Raw genomic sequence first — 20836 nt, 5'->3', positions numbered from 1 at the left:
TCGCGGTTTGTGGTTTCGAGCCCCGCGTCCGGCTCTGTGCTGACAGCTCAGAGCCTGGAGCCTGCTTCCTATTCTGTGTCTCCCTCTGTCTCTGTTCCTCCCCTGCTCATTCTCGGTCTCTCCCTGTCTCCCAAAAATAAATAAACGTTAAAAAAAATTAATAAATCGCTGCAGTTAGCGTAGGAGAAAATGTAAAAAAGACGGGCCAGCATGTGTGCGAGCAAAAGGCCCTGTGTGTGAACTGTGGGCGCCTGTGTGGCATTTGTGTACGAAAACACGTCCTTACACTTCGGGTCTGGGGATTCCCTTGTGAGTCCGTGTAAATGTGTGAATAGGGACGTGAGCGGCTGAGTGTGTGAAAGTCGTGTCCGCTATGTCACCTGCAGAGGTGACAGTTCTGAAGAGAGCATGTGTGCGTCTGAGCGCGTGAAGACAGTGGGCCCGGGGGGCCAGGGCGTGAACGTGCGCGAGTGTGAAAGGTGGGGGGGGAGGCCAGCTTGGCGTGTGTGTGTGAACGTGCCCGGGTGCGCGTGTGCAGGCGGCGTGTGTGAGAGCGCGCGGACTTCTGGGCGCGCGAGTGAGGAGTCCCGGCGCCGGGTGCGAAAGGGGGTGTGGGGTCCGTGCTGGGGTCCGTGCGTGAGGAGCCGCGGCCGGTGTCGGGGCGCAGGGCCCCGTCCCATCCCGCACTCCAGGCCGGGTTTGGCGGGGAGCCGGGCTGGGCCGCGGCTCGCGCCGAGGGGGCTGGGGGCCCAGACAAAGGCCCAGTTGGCTGCGCCGGGGGCTCGGGCTCCAGCGAGCGGCGCCCGCAGTCCGGGGGCGGTCCGGGGGCGGTCCGGGGGCGGGGCCTGGAGCGGCGGGGCGGGGCGGTCCGGGGTGGGGCCTGGCGCCCGGGGGCGGGGCGGCCGGCCGCGGGGCGGGGCGGGGCGGGCGAGCGGCGGGAGGGGTGGGGGCGGCGGGAGCGGGCCGCGCCGTCCCGAGGACTCCGCAGGCTGGAGAGCGGGCGGCTTCGGGCGGGCGCCGAGCGAGAGAGCGAGCGGAGCCGGCCGGGCCATGGGACAGCGGGCGGCGGGCGCGCTGTTGCTGGCGCTGCTGCTGCACGGGCGGCTGCTCGCGGTGAGTGTGCGGGGCGGGGGGCGCCCCGGGCCCCGCTCGCCGCGCCCGCCAACTTGGCTGGGACTCTGGCTCGGGATTGCGGCGCCCGCCAGGGACCCCGGGCAGGCACAGGCCGGCGCCACCCTCCGCGGTGGGGCAGTCCCGAGGGGCGCCCAGGGAACCTTGCGTGGGGTCGGGGGCGGGGCCGGCCCGCGGGAGAGCCCATGGGTCGCCCGGCCACGTTGCCGAGTCGCCCAGTCGCTCTAGGCATGGCCCGGCCTGCCATTCCTGAGGACCAGGCGGAGAAACTTCGAGCAGGGCGGGAACTTGGCGGGGCAAGGGCACCCCTCTCTGTGCCAACTTGGAAAGGGGGCACTCACTGGTGATGGGGAGCCTATCAATCCTCACTGGAACTTGACCAGGCCGTCTGGCCCGTTGGGGAGCTAGTAACCAGGCAGGCACAAGTAAAGAACCACTTCGGACACAGCTGGCTGAGGTTTGTGTGGAACACCCACAGGCCCTGGAGTCCTGCAGCCCAGGGCTTGAATCCATCCCTGTCCTTTTCTGGAATAGCTGTGTTACCTCCGGCAAGCTAGGTAACCTTTCAGAGACCAGCCCACAAGGCCAAAGGGAACTCAAAATGCATGACCTCCAAGTACATATAGCTTGAAGGTGGTTGGCAGGACTGGATGGAAGGCTCATGAAAGTGCCTGGTGCTTGGCCTGTTAAGTGGCGGATATTCAGTGGGTCTGTGTCCCACTGTCCTCTTCCCGGGTCCTCAGGTGCAGGGGAGACCTGCCATTACAGCCCGGTTCCCGGCTCTGAGCTTGGATGGGCCCATGCAGAGGGAAAGAATGCTTGGCCAGAAGACGCTCTGAGGACCTGAGTGAACTCGAGAAGGGTGGGGCAGGGGCAGTGGGCAGGCCGCTGGTGGCAGATGTGGGTGGGGGCACTTTTGGGGAACTGGGCCTGCCCTGGTGAACCACAGAGCCACCCCCACCCTCTTTGAGGTGATCTTAGGTGGTCCCTGTCCCTGCCCCTGCCCTCTTCCCTCCCCTTCTCAGAGCCAAGAGAGGGGCTTTTCTAAGCCGGTGTTCACCCAGTGACTGAATCCCTGTCCTGGCCACCTCTATCTCACATCTGTGCTCAGCCCCCACCCCAGACCTGACCCCTCAGCTCTCTTGCCCCGCCCACCTAGCAACTCTCCTCCCCCACTCCCTGTCTGCAGGGCTTCCTTAATCCCCTCTCTCAGCCTCTCACCCCTGCACATCCAGCAGGGCCCAACCAGTTGCTTCCCAGTCCCGATCTGAACTTGATCTTTACTTTTCCAAAAAAGTAGGCACCAACCTAGCACATGGGATGTCTTCCTTTTCTGAAACTCCCCCAGCTCTGCCTCTGCGGAGGGGCTCCTGAATGCTGGGTTCTACAGTGGTCAGAGTGAGGAGGAGGGTGGAGCTATTTGCTGTGTGCGGGAGGAATTTCAACAGAAATTCCAGATTGCAGCCAATCATCTCATTCACTTGTTCATTCAACATATCTTCATTGAGCAGCGTTCCATGACAGTCAGTGGGGGTTCAGGGGTTCATTCATTCGGCAGATATTGCTAGGCACCTACTGCATACCAGCGCATCTGGCTGGGGTTTACGGGTGAGCAAGAATAGGTCCTGTCTTTGCTTTCCCAGAACTGAGATGGGTAAATAGGCAGTTCCAATCCTGTGGGATTATGGTCTTGTCAGCAACCACACCGAGGTCTTCAGTGTCCCACCCCCCGGCTGATGGTGGAGAGCTGGAAAGATCTTGGCTTCTGGAGTCTCATGGACCCACAAAAGCTGAATCCCAGCTCTGTCATTTTCTAGCCTGTGATCTGAGGCAGTTTCTTCTTCCTGAGCATTCAGTTTCCGCATCTGTAAAATGGGGTAAGGAGTTCATGGTACATTTTTTAAATGACATCAGGCTCCTAACCCAGTGCCCCAGCAAGCCTTGGGCTCTTCTTTGCCCACTGCCCTTTATCTTTTCCGCCCTTTGGTTCACATCCACAAGCCAACAGTGCATGGGTGAGGATAGGACACAAGCAAAGGTAAGGTGGTCCTTAGGGAGCTCAAGACCTCCCTGGGGGCAGGAGACAGGAAGCGGTGGTCTGTGATTAAGTGTGGGAGTAATTTCAGTTCAGAGGAGGTGGAGAGGCTTGCTGGGGGTGGGGGCCAGGCCCGGGTGACTCAGCGCCTGCCTTGGCCTGCTGACCCCTTTTCTTCCTGCTGGGACCTTAGCCTTTCCTTTCTTGGGGCCGGTCCTGCCAGGAGACCGGAATCTCGAGGGGGCTGCCGTGATTACGGTGTTTTCCAGGGCTGCGGAGGGAAGTCACTGAGATACCTGTTTCCTGCCTCGCCTGGGTTTCCTCACCAGGGAGACTGTGGGCGGGCAGGAAATGGAGGAGCCTCCCCTTCCCTCAGGGGTAGCACCATCTCAGACTCCCCTGGACATAATTGGCACGCTCTGCATGCCCCCTCCCCTTGCCCCAGACTTGCTGGTGGGAAGGGGTTGTAACGAGTGTGCCTTGGGGATTTCCAGAGGGAGGGCTACAGGTCACAGAGGGAGGCGGAGGCTGGAAGGGGCAGAGATGGATACCCCGCCCCTGCCAAGTGCACCAGGCCCAGCTCCCTGTGTGTGGGGAGTAGTGGCCCCCGCCTGGCTCGGCCCAGGCCTGTTCTCAGGCAAGTTGGGATCCGTGGGTCTGAGGCGCAGCCTGGAAGACAGGGTGAAAGGAAGGTGGCAGAAGGTGACTGGGTTGAGGGCTTGAGGTGGTAGGGAGGGAGGTGCTGGGGTGCCAGGTCATATGATAACAAAATAATATGGATAGTTAACACTTATTGAGTGCCTACAGTTTGCCAGGCACAAAGTTTCTCAACAAATTCTCCCATGTCATTCCCCTGCTCAGAATCTCCCAGCATTCCCTGCGTGGCTCACCATCAGACCCACGCCCCTGACCTGATATGGTCCACAAGGCCCTTTGGGATCTGGCCTCCCCCACCCCCTCTACAATCTCTCCTCTTGCCAACTTTCCCCTTACTTACTCACTCTAGTGACACTGGTCTTTGTTTCTCGAATATGCCGAACACACTACCACCTCAGGGCCTTTGCATCTGCTGTTCCTTCTACCTAGAACATTTGTGCCTCAGATATTTACATGACCCTCTGCCTGTCTTCCTTCAAGTCTCTGACTACTCTGCCCAACATACTCTGTCTCCTTACACTGCTTTTTCTTTCTTGTCACTATCTGACATGTATTTGTTTATTTATTTCTCTCTCTCCTCCCTGCCCCCCATCACCAGTTTAAGCTCCATGACAGCAGGACCTTGTGCGTTTTTGTCCTGCTGCTCTGTCTTTAGCACCTGGCAGGTAGTAAGTGCTCAGTCAATGTATCTGTTGAATGCATTAAACCGTAGCTAGTAGTGTGGTCCCCATTCTCTAAGCAGAGGACATCGAGGCACAGAGAGGTTGCATAACTTGCCCAGTGGCTCACAGTACACACATACTCAATGGTACCATGAGCCAGGCTTTGACGCCAGACAAAGCTCTCCTCGCCACTCTGAGTCCTATCTCACTTGTTTGTAGCAGGCGGTAGAGGTGAATAAGACTGTTGTCACCGATGTTGATAAAAGTAAGAACTCAGGTCTGAGGTAGTGCAGAGGCTACCTCAGACAAGGAGTATTCAGGTCTGGCTTCGGGGACAGAGCTTCCTGGCAGGAGCCTAGAGAGACTTAACTCCAGGGCAGTCATTTATGGGACTACCCGTTTGTAGGTTTATTAATTAGTTTCCTCATCAAATTTTCCCTGAGATCCTATAAACTATTGAATTACTCCCAAAGCTTGAAGGCCCAAGTGGGCCAGGCTGGGCCCTACCCTGTGTGGGGAGTGAGGGGGAAGAAGGCTAGGTGCCCTCACTGGGTTCCCTGGTTGGCGCCTGGGGGCTCAAGGTTTCGGGCGAGTCTGCAGAGGTTCCAAGGCTGCTTGGCCTTGGGGCGAGAATCTCAGGAGAGAGAGTCAGAAAGGCCGCCCAAGATGTGGAAAGATACAGAGCCATGATTCAGAGGCCACTTGGAAGCCAGACATAGATTCTGGACCCTCAAGCCACTTGGGATGTGCAGGAAGGGCTCTCAGCTCTGGCCTTTTGCCCCCCACCCCAGTCCATCCCAGATGTGAGAGGTCAGGCTAGAAGAATGGGCGAACTTGACCCCATCCCCCAGCAGCTTCCCAAGGATATGGTGAGCACAATGCCCCCTCCCCCCAGGGCCGACCCTGGCCTTGCCCCCATCTCCCTCCTGCCAGGAAGAGGGAGGCTGGGCTGAGGATCCTACCCAGCCGGAATGTTGCCCCAATCCAGGCCTTGGCCCCTTTGGCCCTGCTGCCCCCTCCTGCTCCCAGGGCCTGGCCCTGGCCTGCTGGCCGCCCCAGCGCCCAGAGCTGGCTGACTGAAACCTAGAAGAATGTGTGGAACTCGCTTTGCGGGGAGACGCCAGCCTCACTGCTGGTGTTGGGTCCGTGTCAATAGTGGCCTTGAGAGGGGAGCGGCTCATGGCTGCTGGGGGTGGCTGGGCTAGGGGCACCATCACGTAAGCCCTGGGAACAAGGCGGCTCTTTGAGGCCTGGGAATGTGAGGCTTTCAAGTGTCGGCGGCCCCCAGAACCCACCCTTCCCACCTTTCCCCACGCCCACCTGTGCCAGAGTTGCAGGGACCTAGGAACATCCCCGTGGCCTCCCTGACGTGTCCTTAGGACCAGCTCCCGGCTACCTCCCGGAGCCCTTTCCCTGAGGTGTGGAGGAGGGCACCCTGCTTCTCTGTTCTCTGGATTTTAGGGGGGCGTCTATCTGGTGCACAAAGGCTTGCAGTGTGTGTTGAATGAATGAACGGACCGCTGATGTATGTGATTAAATATCCCATGAACTAAAGTCCCCTACAGGTGTGTGGTAGATGTAGAATGTATTCAACAAGGATTATCGAGTATCTTCTAAGTCCCTGATGGGGTTCTAGGCGCCGAGGTTACAGCAGAGAACAAAAAGTCAAATTCCCTCCCCTCGTGTTACTTGCATTATAGCTCGTGTGGGAAGACAGATAAGAAATATAATATGTCGGAGGACAGCAAGCGCTCCGATGAAAAAAATAAAACCGGGAAGAGGGTACAGAGTGATGAGGGATCAGGAAAAGCCTCTGATAAGATGATGCTTGAACAGAAGCATCTGCGGGAAGTAAGGGTGCAAGCCCTGCAGGTACCTAGGGAAAGGGCCGAGGGAATAGCTAATGGAAAGGCCTGGATGCGTCCAGCATACCTGCGGAAAACAAGGAGGCCGATGTGGCATGAGTCGGGGGGAGCATGGCTGATGTGCCGAGCCTGGGCCACGAGAAGGCCTTTGCTTCTGAGTGAGATGAGGGGTCACTCTAGTTGCCGTGCAGAGAAGAGAGTGCGGAGGGTCAAGGGCAAAAGCAAGCAAGCCGAGATCCAGGCCAGAGACCATGGGAACTCCTACCAGAGCGATGGAGTTGGGACGAGGCGGCTGAATCCTGAGTGTATCTAGAAGGTAGGGCTGACAGGAAATTGCTGATGGATTGGGGAAGGGGCGGGACAGAAAGAGAGGAGTCTGGGAAGTCTCCACGGTCTTTGGCGTGAGCATCTTCAGAAGGAGCAGCCACTAATTGAGATGGGAAAACTCCAGGATGTGTTGGAGGAGGCGGGCATAGGGATGGGGGCAGCAGTGGGCGGACTCAGAGCGGGGGGCAGTCAGCAGCACCCCACGCACACCCAGCCCAAGCTGGGGGCCTCTGCACTGGCCTGTGGAGCAGGTGTGTGTGTGGTGGGGGGGGCGTCTTGCTGAGGATGCATCTAAGGAGCTGCCAGCTGGTTCCTTAGAACCCCACGGCCTGAGCTCATGCTTAGGTATTTGTCCGTTTATTTAGAATTTACCGCCTTCCCCCCAGTTTAGCATGGACGCTCCATGAGGACATAGATTCAGATTTTATTCAGTGCAATTTGCCCAGTGCCCAGCAATAGTAGGTGAACATTTATCCAGTGAATAAATTAATGGCCTTGGGAGAAGCCGGCCAGCCAATAAGGCCCAGGCTCCTCGCAGAGGATTGCAGGGGCTGCTTTGGCCCATGGGCACAGGGCAGCTGTCCTTCCCTGCCACTGCGCTGTGCTGAGACCCGGAGCATGTGGGACAAGCTGGGGTGCCCACACTGCCATCTTCTGCCTGTCTGTGTCCTCTCTGGACTTGGAACCCCTTTCTCTTGGGCCCTGTGATTGAGGGAAAGTGTGGGCTCAAAGGGCCCTGCCTTCAAGTCTTAGTGCGGCCCAACTGGCTGTGTGACCTTGGGCAAGTTCCTTCATCTCTCTGAGCCTCAGGTCAGAAGTAGGGATCATGATGCTTGTTTCCCTGGTGGACATGAGACCCCGCAGACGCCCCTGGCTTGCTGTGCGCAGTGGAATTGGTGTTTGACAAATGGAGCTGTTGTGTAGTATCGTTCCTGCTGAGGGCTAAGCCGGAGAGACATTTGACTGCGGGTTCCCGGTGCCCAGCAGGGCACACTTTTCCTGATCAGAACTGCTGCCAGCTGTTGACCCAGACCCCGCACTGATGAAGCAGATGGAAGCCATTGCTCCTCTCCTCTTTCTCAGTCCAGGAGCCCTGGATGTAACTGCATCTGATCTGTCACTGCCCCCCTTCCCCCACTGAGGCCGCAGCTGCAGGACAGAGTCCACCCTTCCACCCTGATTGCTCCTTCCTGGTGGGGGAGCAGGAGGGGGGCACACCCCGGGGTGTGGCCTGGGAAAGGCTGGGGCCTGTGGACGCGTTGTCCCCTTCCCAGATGTGTGCAGTTGGGCTCTGAGCAACCAGAGGCGTGGCCGTGGGGCTCCCATGGGTGCAGAGAGGATGTCCATGCATCTTAAAGGGAGTGGCCAGGGGGCTTCCCGGGACCCTGTCCCAGCCCCACTCTCCTTTGGGCCCGCACTGGAGGAGATAAGACCTTGCCCGGGGAGCCCCGAGGGAGCCTGCAGCAGGTCACTTGCCAGGGTTGTGGGGCTGCACAGCCCTAGTTCTGACCCCTTTGGGTTCTCAGAGAAACGGCGGGGGCTAAGGGAAAGAGACTCACAAGTGCACGGTGACCTCTCCCTCCACCCTGTGCCTTGGGCTGCTGAGGACAGACCTGCCCCTTCCCCACTAGGGTGCGTCACGTCCAGGTGTCTCATTTTGTCACGTCTGGCGTCTTTCCCCATCTTTTCCCCAGTCCCAGTTTGGGGAGGGGGAAGCAGCCTGGGGCTGGGCAGGGGGAGGACTTCAGAGGTGGCCTCGGGTGACCCCACAGATGGTCTCCTGGCACGGGGCTGGGAATTCCCAGCTGCCTCTGGCCCCTTCCCAGCCCACCTCTGGGTCCCTGCCCCCGCCTCTCCCTTCCCTGCCTTCCCCATGCTCACCCCCAAGGAGCCAGCTCTGGCCCCACATCCTGCTGCCGCTGGCTTCCCCTCCTCACCCCAGCTGACTCATCCCCTCTCCTTGTTTGGCGGTTCCAGTTTTCAAATAGTTGGGAACTGGGATCATGCCTCTTCTTGGATGCCTCACTGGGCTGGATGGATTGAAATTCTGGCTTCATAAATCCTAGCCCCAGTGGCCTCTGTCACTTAACAGGCTTTTCTCCCTCTTCTGCTGTTTGCTTTCCTGTGACCCTTGGGCCAGAAGAACAGAGACCTAGGAGTTTCCTGAGGACAGACCAGTGTCTACTCTGCCCTGGGTCCTCCAAGTTCTTCTCCCCAGTGACCTCAGGCACCTAGATTGTCAGCTAGTGCTCAGTGAGCACACATGCCTTCTCTTGATTAAAAACCGCCACCCTCTCTGGGCGCTTGGGTGGCTCAGTCGGTTAAGCGTCCGACTTTGGCTCAGGTCATGATCTCGCGGCTCATGAGTTCGAGCCCTGTTTTGGGCTCTGTGCTGACAGCTCAGAGCTTGGAGCCTGCTTCAAGTTCTGTGTGTGTGACTCTCTCTGCCCTTCCCCCACTTGCACTCTCTCTCTGTCTCTCAAAAATAAATAAACACTAAAAAAAAAAAAGCCATCCTCTCTTGAAACAAGCCCCACACGGAGCTGTCTCCCCCCAGGCATTGTTGCGCATGATGCTCCCAGCAATCTTGAGGTTGGCCTTCTTATCTCCATTTTGCAGAGGGAGAAACTGAGGCACAGCAGGGGAATGGCTGGCTCAATTCATCCATCTAGTACGTGTCACAGCTGGGAGGGGAGCCCAGGTTGTCTGCCTCCAAAGTTGTCATCCCTCTCCCAGTGGATCCAGCCTGTTGGGTGTAGAGAAGGGGCAGTCTGGGAGGGCTAGTGTAGTCACGACAGGCTACATGGAGGAGGTGGACTGGGCTGGTCTTGGCGGAGGGTACAGAAAACCACGTATCTGCCATGTGGGCTTATCCAGCTCCTACTTCACAGATTTGGGTGCCTTTTGCCCCTTGGCCTCCATCCCAACTTAGTGATAACATTCCGTCGGGAAATGGATTTGGCTTCCCCTGGGATTGAGACCCTTGAGAACCTGGATCCTTCTCAGTCACATCCCAAGCTCCTTATGGGACCTGCAGGTTTTGCCATTTGGAGTTAAGTGAATTTTTGCCAAGTGGGGCCTGCTCTGAGCCATCCGTGTGCCCCCTCAGTCCTGGTGAAACACAGGGCACAGAACCTCGTGACCCGGCTGGGAGCTTAATCTATGTGTAAGTCCCAAACTGTGTCATTTGAGCATCCTTGTGCGGTGGAAGAGTCAGGAATTCATTCATTCATTCATTCATTCATGCATTGCCTGAGGACCTTCTGTGTGCTAGACATTGTGCTATAGGTGTCTTATCTGCATTGTCTACTCTCCCATGTAGTTGGGAATATACCTCCATTTCTCATGGGAAACAGCTCAGTGGAGAGCAGTGACTTGCCCAAGATCACACAGCCATGTGCAGAGGAAGGTAGGAGCTGAATCCACCTCTGTCTGTCCTCCTAGAAGAAATTAGAGGCAGGGTCCCTTCTCTCCAGGATCTCTAGGTCTTGGGGAGGCAGGACCCATGAACCATAAGCACCCAGTGCAACTCGAAGTGCAGACGGGAGCAGACTGCCAGGGAAGGGGAAGATCAGTTTGGCACGAGGTATCTGGAAGGCTTTCTGGAGGAAGCGGGGCTTGTAGAGCAAGCAGAGGATTTGGCTGGTGGAGCAAGAAGGCCTCTGGGGCAAGGGTCCAGAAGTCGTGCGTCCCCGTCGTCTCTAGATTCACATTGTTGTCAAGTGTGTGGGCAGGAAGGCCCTGGCCTCCTGCTGGAGTCGTTAACACGGAGGAAAAGAATGAGAGGAAGCCACCAAGATAGCTGATATCCATCCCAGTCCCCCGCCCTTTACCTGGCCAGACCAGGAGGCAGGAGGTCAGGGCCTGGGCCTCCACTTAGCTGTCCGCCAACTACTGACCATCTTTCCTGGGCTTTGATTTTTCTACCCACAAAATGGACTCTGCTCTTTCTCTTTGGCCTCCTGCCAACTCAGAGGAACAGAACGTCGAGTTCTTGGAGAAAGCTGGTAGCTTCCCCTCAAGAGATGGTGGTATTCCATTCTTTGGAGCCTGGGGAGGTAGCCATCTTGCAGAGCCTACCTTGTTGCCAATCCCATGCCTTCCTTCATGGTTGCTGCCAGCCCACAGGTGCCAGGCCCTGAAGCGGGGAGCCAGATGGAGGACATGGCTGCCTGCTCCCTTAGACCTCCTAACCTGTCCTCTCCTGTGGGCCCGGGATCACACCTGCAGTGGTTTGTCCACATCGGTTCACCCCTGTGCCCCTTGGGTACCTGCTGCTGAGCTAACATCTGGGGTGCTGTCCATGTTTAGTGAATGAGCATTAGGTTCAGGGCCACAGATTCCTGTACCCCTCCTGGCCCTGCCTGTGTGTTCCGGGGCAAGTCCTGTAACTTCCCTGAACTTAATTTTCCCCAGATGCAAAAGGGGACCATTCACTGATTCATTCATTCAGCAAACATTTATGGAGTGTTAGCTCTGCGCCAGGCCCTGGGTTAGGTATAACCAGCCATGGATTCATGGAGCTTATAGTCTGACAGGGAGACCAGCTGGGTGGTGGACTAGTCGATAAAAGGCATGGGTTGCGGGGGAGGAGGCTACAAGAGCAGGTTTGCAGGGCCACTCAATCTCTGGGAGATAGCTGGACTCTTTGTGACTCTGTCTTTGCCCCCATCTGTTATTCTAGTTACTTCGGTCTGTTCCCCTTGAAATTAGCTTGTGGGAAGAGGGGTCTGGGGGACACAGCTCCCCCTGGACTGGGGCAGGTGAGAAGACCCACAGGGCTGGAGAGGAGAGCAGGCCAGTTTTGTCGTGAGCCTCAGATGAGCTCATGGATGTGGAAAAGCACAGGGGCTATTTATGCTGTGTCTGGTGATTTTTTTTTTTTAACTTAAAAAAAAATTTTTTTTAATGTTTTTATTTATTTTTGAGACAGAGAGAGACAGAGCGTGAGCAGGGGAGGGGCAGAGAGAGAGGGAGACACAGAATCTGAAGCAGGCTCCAGGCTCTAGGCTCCGAGCTGTCAGCACAGAGCCCGACACGGGGCTCGAACTCCCGGAGCGTGAGATCATGACCTGAGCTGAAGTCAGAGATGCTTAACCGACTGAGCCACCCAGGTGTCCCTGGTGACTTTAATTTAGGAGAAATGAAAGCTGCACACAGAGTTCAGGTTTGGGGCTCTGTGACATTGAATGAGGAGGGTGGGTCTGAAGCTCCTGCTTTCCTCCTTGGTCCTCTTTTGTCCCTCTCGGGAGAGAGGAAGGGAGGCAGAGACCAGCTCTGGCCTGGATTTGGTTTCAGGAAGTGGGATGAAAGAGTTAAGTCAGCCTGGTTTTCCACCTCCTGGATGGGGGGGTGGGGGTGGGGGGAGGTAGGGAGAAGGGAAGGGGTGGCTGGGGCAGGAATGTGTGATAAGATCAAAGCTTTCAGCCTGCCTGGGCCTCACCTTCGTTTCACCTGAGCAACTGAAGGGAATTCTCTAAACAGAAGAGGATGGAGAACAACTGGGGGAGGGGGATGCAGGTCCCACCCCTCCCCCTTCACTGCTCCAGAGCCTCCCCACCACCCCCCACCATCCCGCCTCCTGCTGGCCTCAGGTACCTTCTCCAGATCCCATCTTCCAGAAGGCTCAGCTCTTGCCCTGGCAGGACTCATGGCTACGCTGTGCCTCCTGCCCTAGTTCCATTGCTGACTGCTCTATGATGCTGGGCTGGTGGCTTAACCTCTCTGAGCCTCATCTGTCAGCTGGGATTGGTAATACCGTCTTCCACAGGGTTTTGGTGAAGATGAGAGTTCATATAGCTCTCCCGCAGCCAGAAGAGACAGTTGACAAATAACAGGAACCATTAGTTTGAAAATTGCCTCTGGTCCTTGGTACTAGGTAAACCTGGGGGCTCCATTGTGTTCTGCCCCCACCCTTTCAGAAGGCCCCAAGCCCCAGGGTCCATCCTCCCGTCTATAGCTCTTCACTTAGGGGTCTTCATAGTGTTGGGAGGGGAGCAGGGCAGGACAGGCTGTGAGTGAAGAGAGACCTCGGGCTTCTGTAGGTGCCCCCATGGTACTGGCCGGACTGCCTGCCCTGGTGATACCAGGTTGAGCTTTCGTGGCCAGCTGAGGAAGTCAGGTGGTCCAAGCCACCCCCTCGAGCACCAGGGACCTCAGCACCCCCGCCGCCGCCTGGGCTCCTGCCTCGGCTCTGTCACGGTTAATGATTATTCTGGGCAGCACGGGATGGGGAGGCCCGCCCTTGCAGCTCGTTAACCACTGGTTTCGCCCAAGGTATGTCAGCTTGGGTGTTCCCTGCTTTAATGTGGTAGCCCAGCTCAAAGGCACATGGCGGCACATGGCGGGACGGGTGGGGAGCAGGGGGCAGGGTCTTGGAGACAGATTGACAGGCAAGCCTGTGCCCCTGGGGCCCTGGGGACAGACTTAGGGCCCATAGGATCTGGGTGAAATGTGAGCTAGGCATAATAGGCCCCCGTGGTTTGGTGTCAGCCGCGTAAGCAGACCCTACAGTAATATACCGGGTGAGCAAGCCCCTTCTGGCACGTAAGAACACGTGTGCTCCTTCTCTCCGAGGCTCGGACACTGCAGGGGAGTCCCAGCTAGAAGGTAGTATGACGGCTGGGCCTTCGGGGCAGCCGGGCTTGGCTTCTCACCCCAACTCTGGCCCTTTTGGGCTGTGTGACCCTGGGCGGGTCGCTTCACCTATCTGAGCACCCCTTTCATCACCTGAAACAAAAGAACGCTAATCCCAGCTTCCCAGGTGTCAGCAGGCCAAGGTGCGAAAAGTAGGTGGCTCCTAATGAATGCCCAGGGAATGGAAGAAATGGTTACTATTGTAGTTTTTGTTATTAGGAGAAAGTGAAAGTTGAATCCCAGTCTTGGGCAAAACCAGGGCAGCAATGACCCATGGATTTTGGGCCCATGACTGGGGGATATGAGGGGAGGCGGGGCATGGGGAGATCCCAGGAACGTGTTTGAAGAGGGCATAGGAGAGAGCTGGGTGGATGGAGAGAACAGGGCTTTGGCAGGCTCTCTGGGTCTCCCCCTGGCCCCCTCAGTCTCCGAGCCGCTGGTTCCCCACTCCCAGGGGCTGGGTCCTGAGGTTGGTGCAGACTAAGTGGGGGAGGAGGGAGAATTGTTTATTTTGATAACATTAGGGCGTATTCCCCGCTGGCAGCTGCTATTTTGAGAGTCCCGGAGAGCAGGGGCTATGGTTAAATTAGGTAATGTTGCTCCAGAAGGAATGTGTGAAGCAATGAGGCTAAGGGTGCAGCGAGATGACAGTGGATTCAGTCCATATAAAATTAACTGCAACTTGGAGAGGAGCAGCTCTGGCCACTTTATAAGGCGATGGAGGGGGTGGCTGCTGGAAGTTGTCTGGGGTGGGGGGAGGGAAAGTGATGGCCCAGGGCCTCTTTTGGGGGAGCCTGGGGCCCTGCCCGGAAGCCTGGCTGGCCCGGCAGGGGCTGGCGATGCGGCTGAGGGGCAGGGCTGCTGTGTCCTCAGCTCTGTGTGTCTGGCCACTGCTTATGGGTGGGGCTTGGGATGGCGTGATGCCTGGGAAAGATGGATCCCCGGACTTGATTTCTGCCTCTTTCTTGCCTCATGAGGTGAGTCACTCAGTCTCAATGGACCTCCGTGTCATCAGTGGCAAAATAACGGTCCCAGCCCCCTAGAGATGTTTCTTACGGATTAAATCTCTAGAAGAAAGAGCAGAGCTAACTTTTATCATAACCTATGCGAGGTGCTGTTCTAACTCAAAGAATGGTGCATGCTCCAGCAGTCGGGGCCTCGCCCAAACCTTCTGAATCGGAGCGTGTGCGCAAACAGGATCACCAAGAGATCCTTGAGGAGATCCTTGGGGACAGTGAAGCTGGAGAACCTCTGCTTTACACACGTGGTCTCACCTGATCTTGAAAACCACCCCTGTGATGTGAGAATTACTGTCATTTGACAGTTGTGAAAATTGAGGCACGGAGAGAGAGCCAGCATGGAAACTGCATCCGTGTTCATTCTCTTCCCAAATTCTGTTCCTTCTTGCCCTCTTTTGGGCTGGGCTGGAGCTGGGGAGAGGAATGTCAAAGCCCCTGGCAGGACTGGAGAAAGTCAAGAGTATTCTGTGCCCTTGAGACTTAATCAGACTCTCTTATCTCCATTCACCCATGGGATTAGCACAGCTAGACAGAGGTCACTCCAAAGTCATTACATACTTCCCATCCTTGGAGAAAGAAAGGGGCAGGAAAGGGGTTCTCTGCGGATATGCTCTGATAGTAAAGACAGTGGCCGCTGCCTGACAGGTCAAGGGCTTTAGTTAGGGTCGTCCTGACCATTATTGGTACATTTGAGACTGAGTTCATCTAGCAGCAAATATTTATTTTTTTAATTTATTTTTTTTTAATTTTTTTTAACATTTATTTTCTTTTTATTTAAAAAAAATTTTTTTTAACGTTTTATTTATTTTTGAGACAGAGAGAGACAGAGCATGAACGGGGGAGGGGCAGAGAGAGAGGGAGACACAGAATCGGAAACAGGCTCCAGGCTCTGAGCCATCAGCCCAGAGCCCGACGCGGGGCTCGAACTCGCGGACCGCGAGATTGTGACCTGAGCCGAAGTCGGACGCTCAACCGACTGAGCCACCCAGGCGCCCCAAGCAGCAAATATTTAGAGGAACACTTACTATGTGCCTGGCCCTGAGGAAATACCCTACATTTCCCCCGATTCTGTAGACCCTTTATTATACAGAAATGAACGCATTACTGCCATATACTTAGCACGTACCCTGGGCCACACACTTGCATTATCTCTTTTATCTATTAAATTCTCCTGCCGGTTTCTTCCTCTTCTATAAAACAGAGATAGTAATTATAATACCTGTCTCATGGGGTTGTTACGAAGATGATATTTGTCCAGTGCCTGGCACATAGTGTTTGTTAAATAAATATAAGAAGTTCAAATAATCCCCCAGTGAAACAGATACTATCACTGCCTTCCATTTTACAGATGTGAAAATCGAGGTCCAGAGTAAGAAAGGGACTTGCCTGTGGGGATCACGGGAGATGAGGGCCGAGCCATAAGAAATTGAGTCCCCAGACTTCTAAGCCACTATTATAATTCAATATATTTTAGTAAATGTCTAATTAATATCCTAGCTGCTGCTCAGCATTGGGAGCGTGTCTAAAGGTTAAAATATACATAAGGTGGGAAAACTCAGGCTGGTTTTTGTCCTGAAGGAGCTTTGGTTCAAGCAGGAGAGTAGAGACATTTTACTCTCTTGGCTATAATTAAGACCAAATCTCTAGTCCTCTACAAGGTAGAAATTAAGTCGTATGAATGTGTGGGAGAGAAAGATGTCTTCGTGGGGGGTCCCGGAAGACTTCAAAGCCGAGGTGGTAATTTAGCCTGGCCTTGAAAGATGGATGCGTAGATTAGACTGGGAGGCATAGGAACAGCATCCTAGGAGGAGGGAACAGCATTTATGAAGGCCTAGAGACAGGAAATGTGCCCTGGGAGAGGGAGTGGCATTCAGGAGCCTGGGGCTGCTGGGGTCTGTGGTGATAAGGTCAGGGAGGCCAAGCCCAGCTTTCTTGTCATTGAAGGTTCCCAGTTTTCTCAAAGACTGGCTCCTCAACCGGCTGGGATTATTCTGTCATTGTTTTGCCTTTCCTTCATGTCAAGAAATCAAGGACTTTTATAAATGGCCTGTCTGAGCTTCTGGTCAACGTGTGATAACGGGGATAGCTGACAGAATTCGGGCCAAAAGCAAGAGACTTGGTGTCCTGATTAATTGGGCAGCCTTATCGCCCACACATGTACAATTTCCGTGAGTCCCTTCCAGCGTTGACAATAATAACCCTGGGTGGGGAGCGTCATGAAAGGGCCAGGCCTGGGTTCTGATTTCCCCTCTGCCGCTTGCCAGCCGTGTGGCCTTGAGCAGGCCTCAGTTTCCTCCTTTGTAGAGTGGAGACAGCTGTACCTCCAGCCTTGCTTTAAGGATTGGTTGGGGTGCCTGGATGGCTCAGTCGGTTAAGCATCTGACTCTTGATTTTGGCTCAAGTCATGATCTCACTTCGTGAGATCGAGCCCCACGTCAGTCTCTGCACTGACATCACAGAACCTGCCTGGGATTCTCTTTCTGTCTCTCTCTCTGCCCCTCCCCTGCTTCTGCGCCCTTTCTCTCCCTCAAAATAAATAAATAAACATTTTTAAAAAAAATTTATGGGTTGATGATGGTGTAACCTGCACTATCCAGTATGATAGCTCTGGCCACCAGTGACTATGTAGTAAATTTAAGATTTAATTAAACATAATAAAAGTTAAAGTTTTGAATAACAATTTAGCTTCTCAGTTGCCTCAGCCACACTGCAAGTGCTCAGTAGCCACAAGTGGCCAGTGGCTACCTTATTGGATGGCTGTAAACAGAACATTTCCATCCCTGCACAAAGTTCTGCTGGGTGGCCTTGCACACTCAGTAAGGAGTGGCTGCTGTCATTGTTACCGGTTCCCCTGTCCCAGTTTGGAACCCGTGTGGTGCTGTGCCTTTCCCACTTTCCCCTCAGCCCCTGGGGAGCTCCGACTCTCCCTCCCCGACTCCGCCCATAATGTTAAAAAGGCCTCCCTTCCCCCCTTAATTTCCCACCCACTCCCCTCAGCTGTCTCTGCAGCTTTGCCTGCTCAGCTGCTGGCATCTGGAATCTCCATGTCCAGCCTCTGAGATTCCCGCTGCCCATCCCTGGGGTGTGGGGGTGGGGGAGGAGGCCTCCCTGGCAGTCCCCTGCTCCCAGTGGAGGTGCCTGGGCCCCTCGCGGCAGGACGGAGGTGATGGCTTGTTGTGACGGGGGCAATGGGCAGCCTGCCCGCTCTAACGCTCCCGTATCTGGGCGCCAAGCATGTTGTTTGCACTTGGCCGGGCCTCAGGGTCTGGCCCGGTGCCCTCGCCGGCTGGCCTACTTTGGCACCCCTGGTTACAAAGGCTGATCATGGGCCTCTGCCTGGTCAGGACACCAGGAGCTGAGGGTGAGGGGCATGTCTGACACCTGGGGCTGGAGTGCAGGACGGGTTCCCGGCTGTGGTTGGGCCCCAGGTGCTGAGTGGGGACCAGGCCCCGGGCAGGCATAGGCAGGGTGCACGCTCTTGGGGTCCCGGCAGGCGGTCATCGTGGGCGGTCCAAGTTGGTAGGGGCTGCATGCAACATTCATACCTGTCTGGGGAGGAGCATTGGGTCTGAGATGCCAGAGAAGCTCAGGGTCACCTCTGAGCATCATGTTCTCCCCTCCTCCTCCCTTTGGCCCCCTCCCTCATTAACTGGGAGGTGGACAAACAGGCATTTCAGGTCCATGAGTGCTGAGGCCACTGAGGCCCAGCAAGGAGATGTGACACCTGAGATCACACAGCCAGTCGGAAGGAGTCAGAACTCCACCTCGGACACTTGGGTACTTTTCCCCATCCTGCCCCTCCCCGTGGGAGCTCTGGGGACAGTCTCCCCTGGACATCTTGCTGAGAAGGAGGGTTGGAATACTGGCCCTGCCACTTTTTCCGTGACCTTGGGCAAGCCTCTCTGAGCCTCGTGAGCCTTTGCTGGTGAATGGGGATAATTATACCTCACTCTCAGGGCAGTTAGTTGTGAGGTTAGGTAACTGGCCTCCTAGCTGTTTTCGGAACATTCTAAGGATATTCCTGCCTTGGGGCCTTTACAGCTGCTATTCCCTGTGCCCAGGGTGCTGTTCCTCCCTGCATGCCCCAGCTTCCTTCCCATCTCTGCCCCCTTCCCTAATCGACCTGTGTAAAATGGCAGCTCCCCTCCCCAAAACAGTCCCTGTCCCCCTCACCCTGCCCTGTTTTCTCCATAATGCTCTCACCGTTTGGCAAGTATTAGTTTGTGGTCCAGCTGACTCCAAGGCTCATGTCAGCTCTGTGAGTGCAGAAAACCTACATGTTACCTGCATACCTGCGCACGTTAACAATTACTGGTTATTTCCCCTTTTCTTCCCAGTACTTCTGATGACCACCGTTTATTGGGTCCTGGCTCTGTGCCCAGCCCTGTGCTAAGCAACTCACTGTCAGCTCCGTGAATTTCACAGGGTCCCCATCACAGCTTTGTCACTGGTCCGAGATGAGCGGCCAGAGGTGCAGTGAGTTCCCCAAAGCCACCCTGCTGGAATGTGGCAGAGCCAGGCTCCCAACCAGGTTAGTCCTGTCCCAAGGCTCCCACGTGCTACCTCCTGTGTTTGGGCCAATGAGAGCAGAACGTTCACCCAAATTTGGGGTTCAGAATCTACATTTGACAAGAGTGAATGGGTGGCTTTCAATCTTCTGGGGGTGTCCCTTCCAACCGTCTCTTCTATGATCCGTCAATTACAACCATCCCCACTGCCTCAGAATGGCAGGTATGCTTTGGCTGGGGAGCCCCCACAGGTCAACTGGAGACCCCAGGAGTAGGGTAGGGATCACAGGGTGGGCCCAGGTCCTGGGCTGTCCCTTGGCTCTCTGGGGGCAAGTGGACAGGATGTTCCCTCAGGCAGCAGACATTCCTGGTCGGAGGTGGCAGGCAGTGGGAGATTTACCATTTCCGGTAACCCGAGCCCCTGGGAGATTGAGTTCTCCCTGCCAAGGACACGCACCCCTGGCTTGCCAGCCCTTCCTGCCCCATCCTCAGCCTTGGTCTGCCTGGAGCTTAGGACCTGCTGGAGGGACCAGCCTTAAGTCCCAGAGGTGGAGACTGGGGTCTCAGGCCCTGATCAGTCCCTGACAAAGACCCAGCCTAATGCCACCCTCCCGGAGTCCTCGTCTGTGTAGTCCCACACCCCATACACCAGCCATGGGGAAGGAGGGGAAGGAGGTGACGTGATGGCAGGAGAAGGAGCCTGTGTTAGGAGCCGGAGACCTGGGTCCTGCGTCTGCCTCCACCATCTGCTTGCTAGGACTTTCTCTTCGTGGAGCGGCCGTGACCTCTCTGAGTCCCTGGTGCTACTCTGCACACACGATACATCTCATCCTTTACATCCTTTATGTACATGATCCAGCTGGTCCTTACAACAACACTCGGGGGCAGGGGAGGGTCACTAAAATGAAGCTGCAAGTGGGAAAGTCACCCAGTGGGCAGTGTCACAGAATGGGATTTGAACTCTGGCTCTTCAACACTGATGGATCTTCCTTGATGTCTTCCTTCCCCTCTCTGGGCTTTTTTTGTTGTTGGCTTCCCCTTCTGATAAGTGAGGGCTTCCCTGATAGCCCAGGACTCAGGGATCTGTTGGAGACCTCTCAGGCAGCTTTGTCTTATCTCGCCTGCGGGGGCGGGGGTAGGGGGGGGGGTGCGCATAGCAGGAATTATTCTATTATTCTCCCCGGGGAAGGGGGGGCCTTCTGGAGAGCTCGCTCTCTTGGCACGTGAACTCTTGGGTGGGTGGAGGTGGGAGGGGAAGAAAGTGAAGAAGTGACAGGTTGTCTTGTTGAATCTCCATAGCAGCCTTGGGAGGTGGCCATTTTTATTCCTGTTTTACAGATTAGGACACAGCGGCTCATTGCCCTTCCCCCGATCACGCTCTGTGTCTCTCTCTCTCTCAAAAATAAACATTGGTTGGGGGGGGGGGGGAGAAGGGACGGGGCAGCGCCTGCGTAGCTCAGTCGGTTAAGCGTCTGACTTCATCTCAGGTCACGATCTCGCGGTTCGTGGGTTCGAGCCCCGCGTCGGGCTCTGTGCTGACAGCTCGGGGCCAGAAGCCTGCTTCGGATTCTTTGTCTCCCTTGCTCTCTGCCCCTCCCCACTCACGCTCTGTCTCTCAAAAATAAATAAACATTTTTAAAACAAAGGAAAGAAAAAGGGAAAAAGAGGCTCAGAGGGGTCAAGTGATTTATCCAGGGCTATACAGCTAGGAGGTTGCCAGGCTAGGGTGTCCAGTCAACTCCCAAGTGATGTGGACTGGCATGTGACCAACACATATTTCCTAGGATGGCTTTGATTTATTAATAAAATAGAATAGTTGTCTTCCTGAAAAACTGTGAACATGCCCCAGACTTAATACCTCTTCATCCAGACTACATCTCCCAGGCTGCCTCTGACACCTGGAAGCGGCCCAGGGATCCTTTGTTAAACCGTTTCTCCACATTCGCCTCGGAAAATATGGCTAGTCGTAATTACAGGCGTGCAAGAGTTCAGAGGA

The 20836-nt window shown here is 55.6% G+C and overlaps 1 protein-coding gene across 8 annotated transcripts in view; it reads left to right on the top strand.

Annotated features, from left to right (window-relative positions):
* Positions 1 to 953: 953 nt before the first annotated feature.
* The window catches only part of HSPG2 (heparan sulfate proteoglycan 2), a 98630-nt gene continuing 78747 nt past the window's right edge, over positions 954 to 20836 (top strand). For 7 of the 8 annotated variants that reach the window (XM_027060155.2, XM_053208626.1, XM_053208622.1 and 4 more), the window contains exon 1: positions 954 to 1113. In XM_027060155.2, the coding sequence (XP_026915956.2) occupies positions 1051 to 1113 (63 nt within the window). In that variant the 5' untranslated portion in view covers positions 954 to 1050. The remainder of the gene's footprint in view (positions 1114 to 20836) is intronic. The other variant, XM_027060154.2, reaches the window with a different exon arrangement.

The sequence above is a fragment of the Acinonyx jubatus genome, chromosome C1 (assembly GCF_027475565.1).
Source record: "Acinonyx jubatus isolate Ajub_Pintada_27869175 chromosome C1, VMU_Ajub_asm_v1.0, whole genome shotgun sequence".
Classification (NCBI taxonomy): Eukaryota; Metazoa; Chordata; class Mammalia; order Carnivora; family Felidae; genus Acinonyx; species Acinonyx jubatus.
The sequence above is the reverse complement of the archived record's forward strand: the minus strand, read 5'-3'. Positions and strand labels throughout refer to the sequence as shown.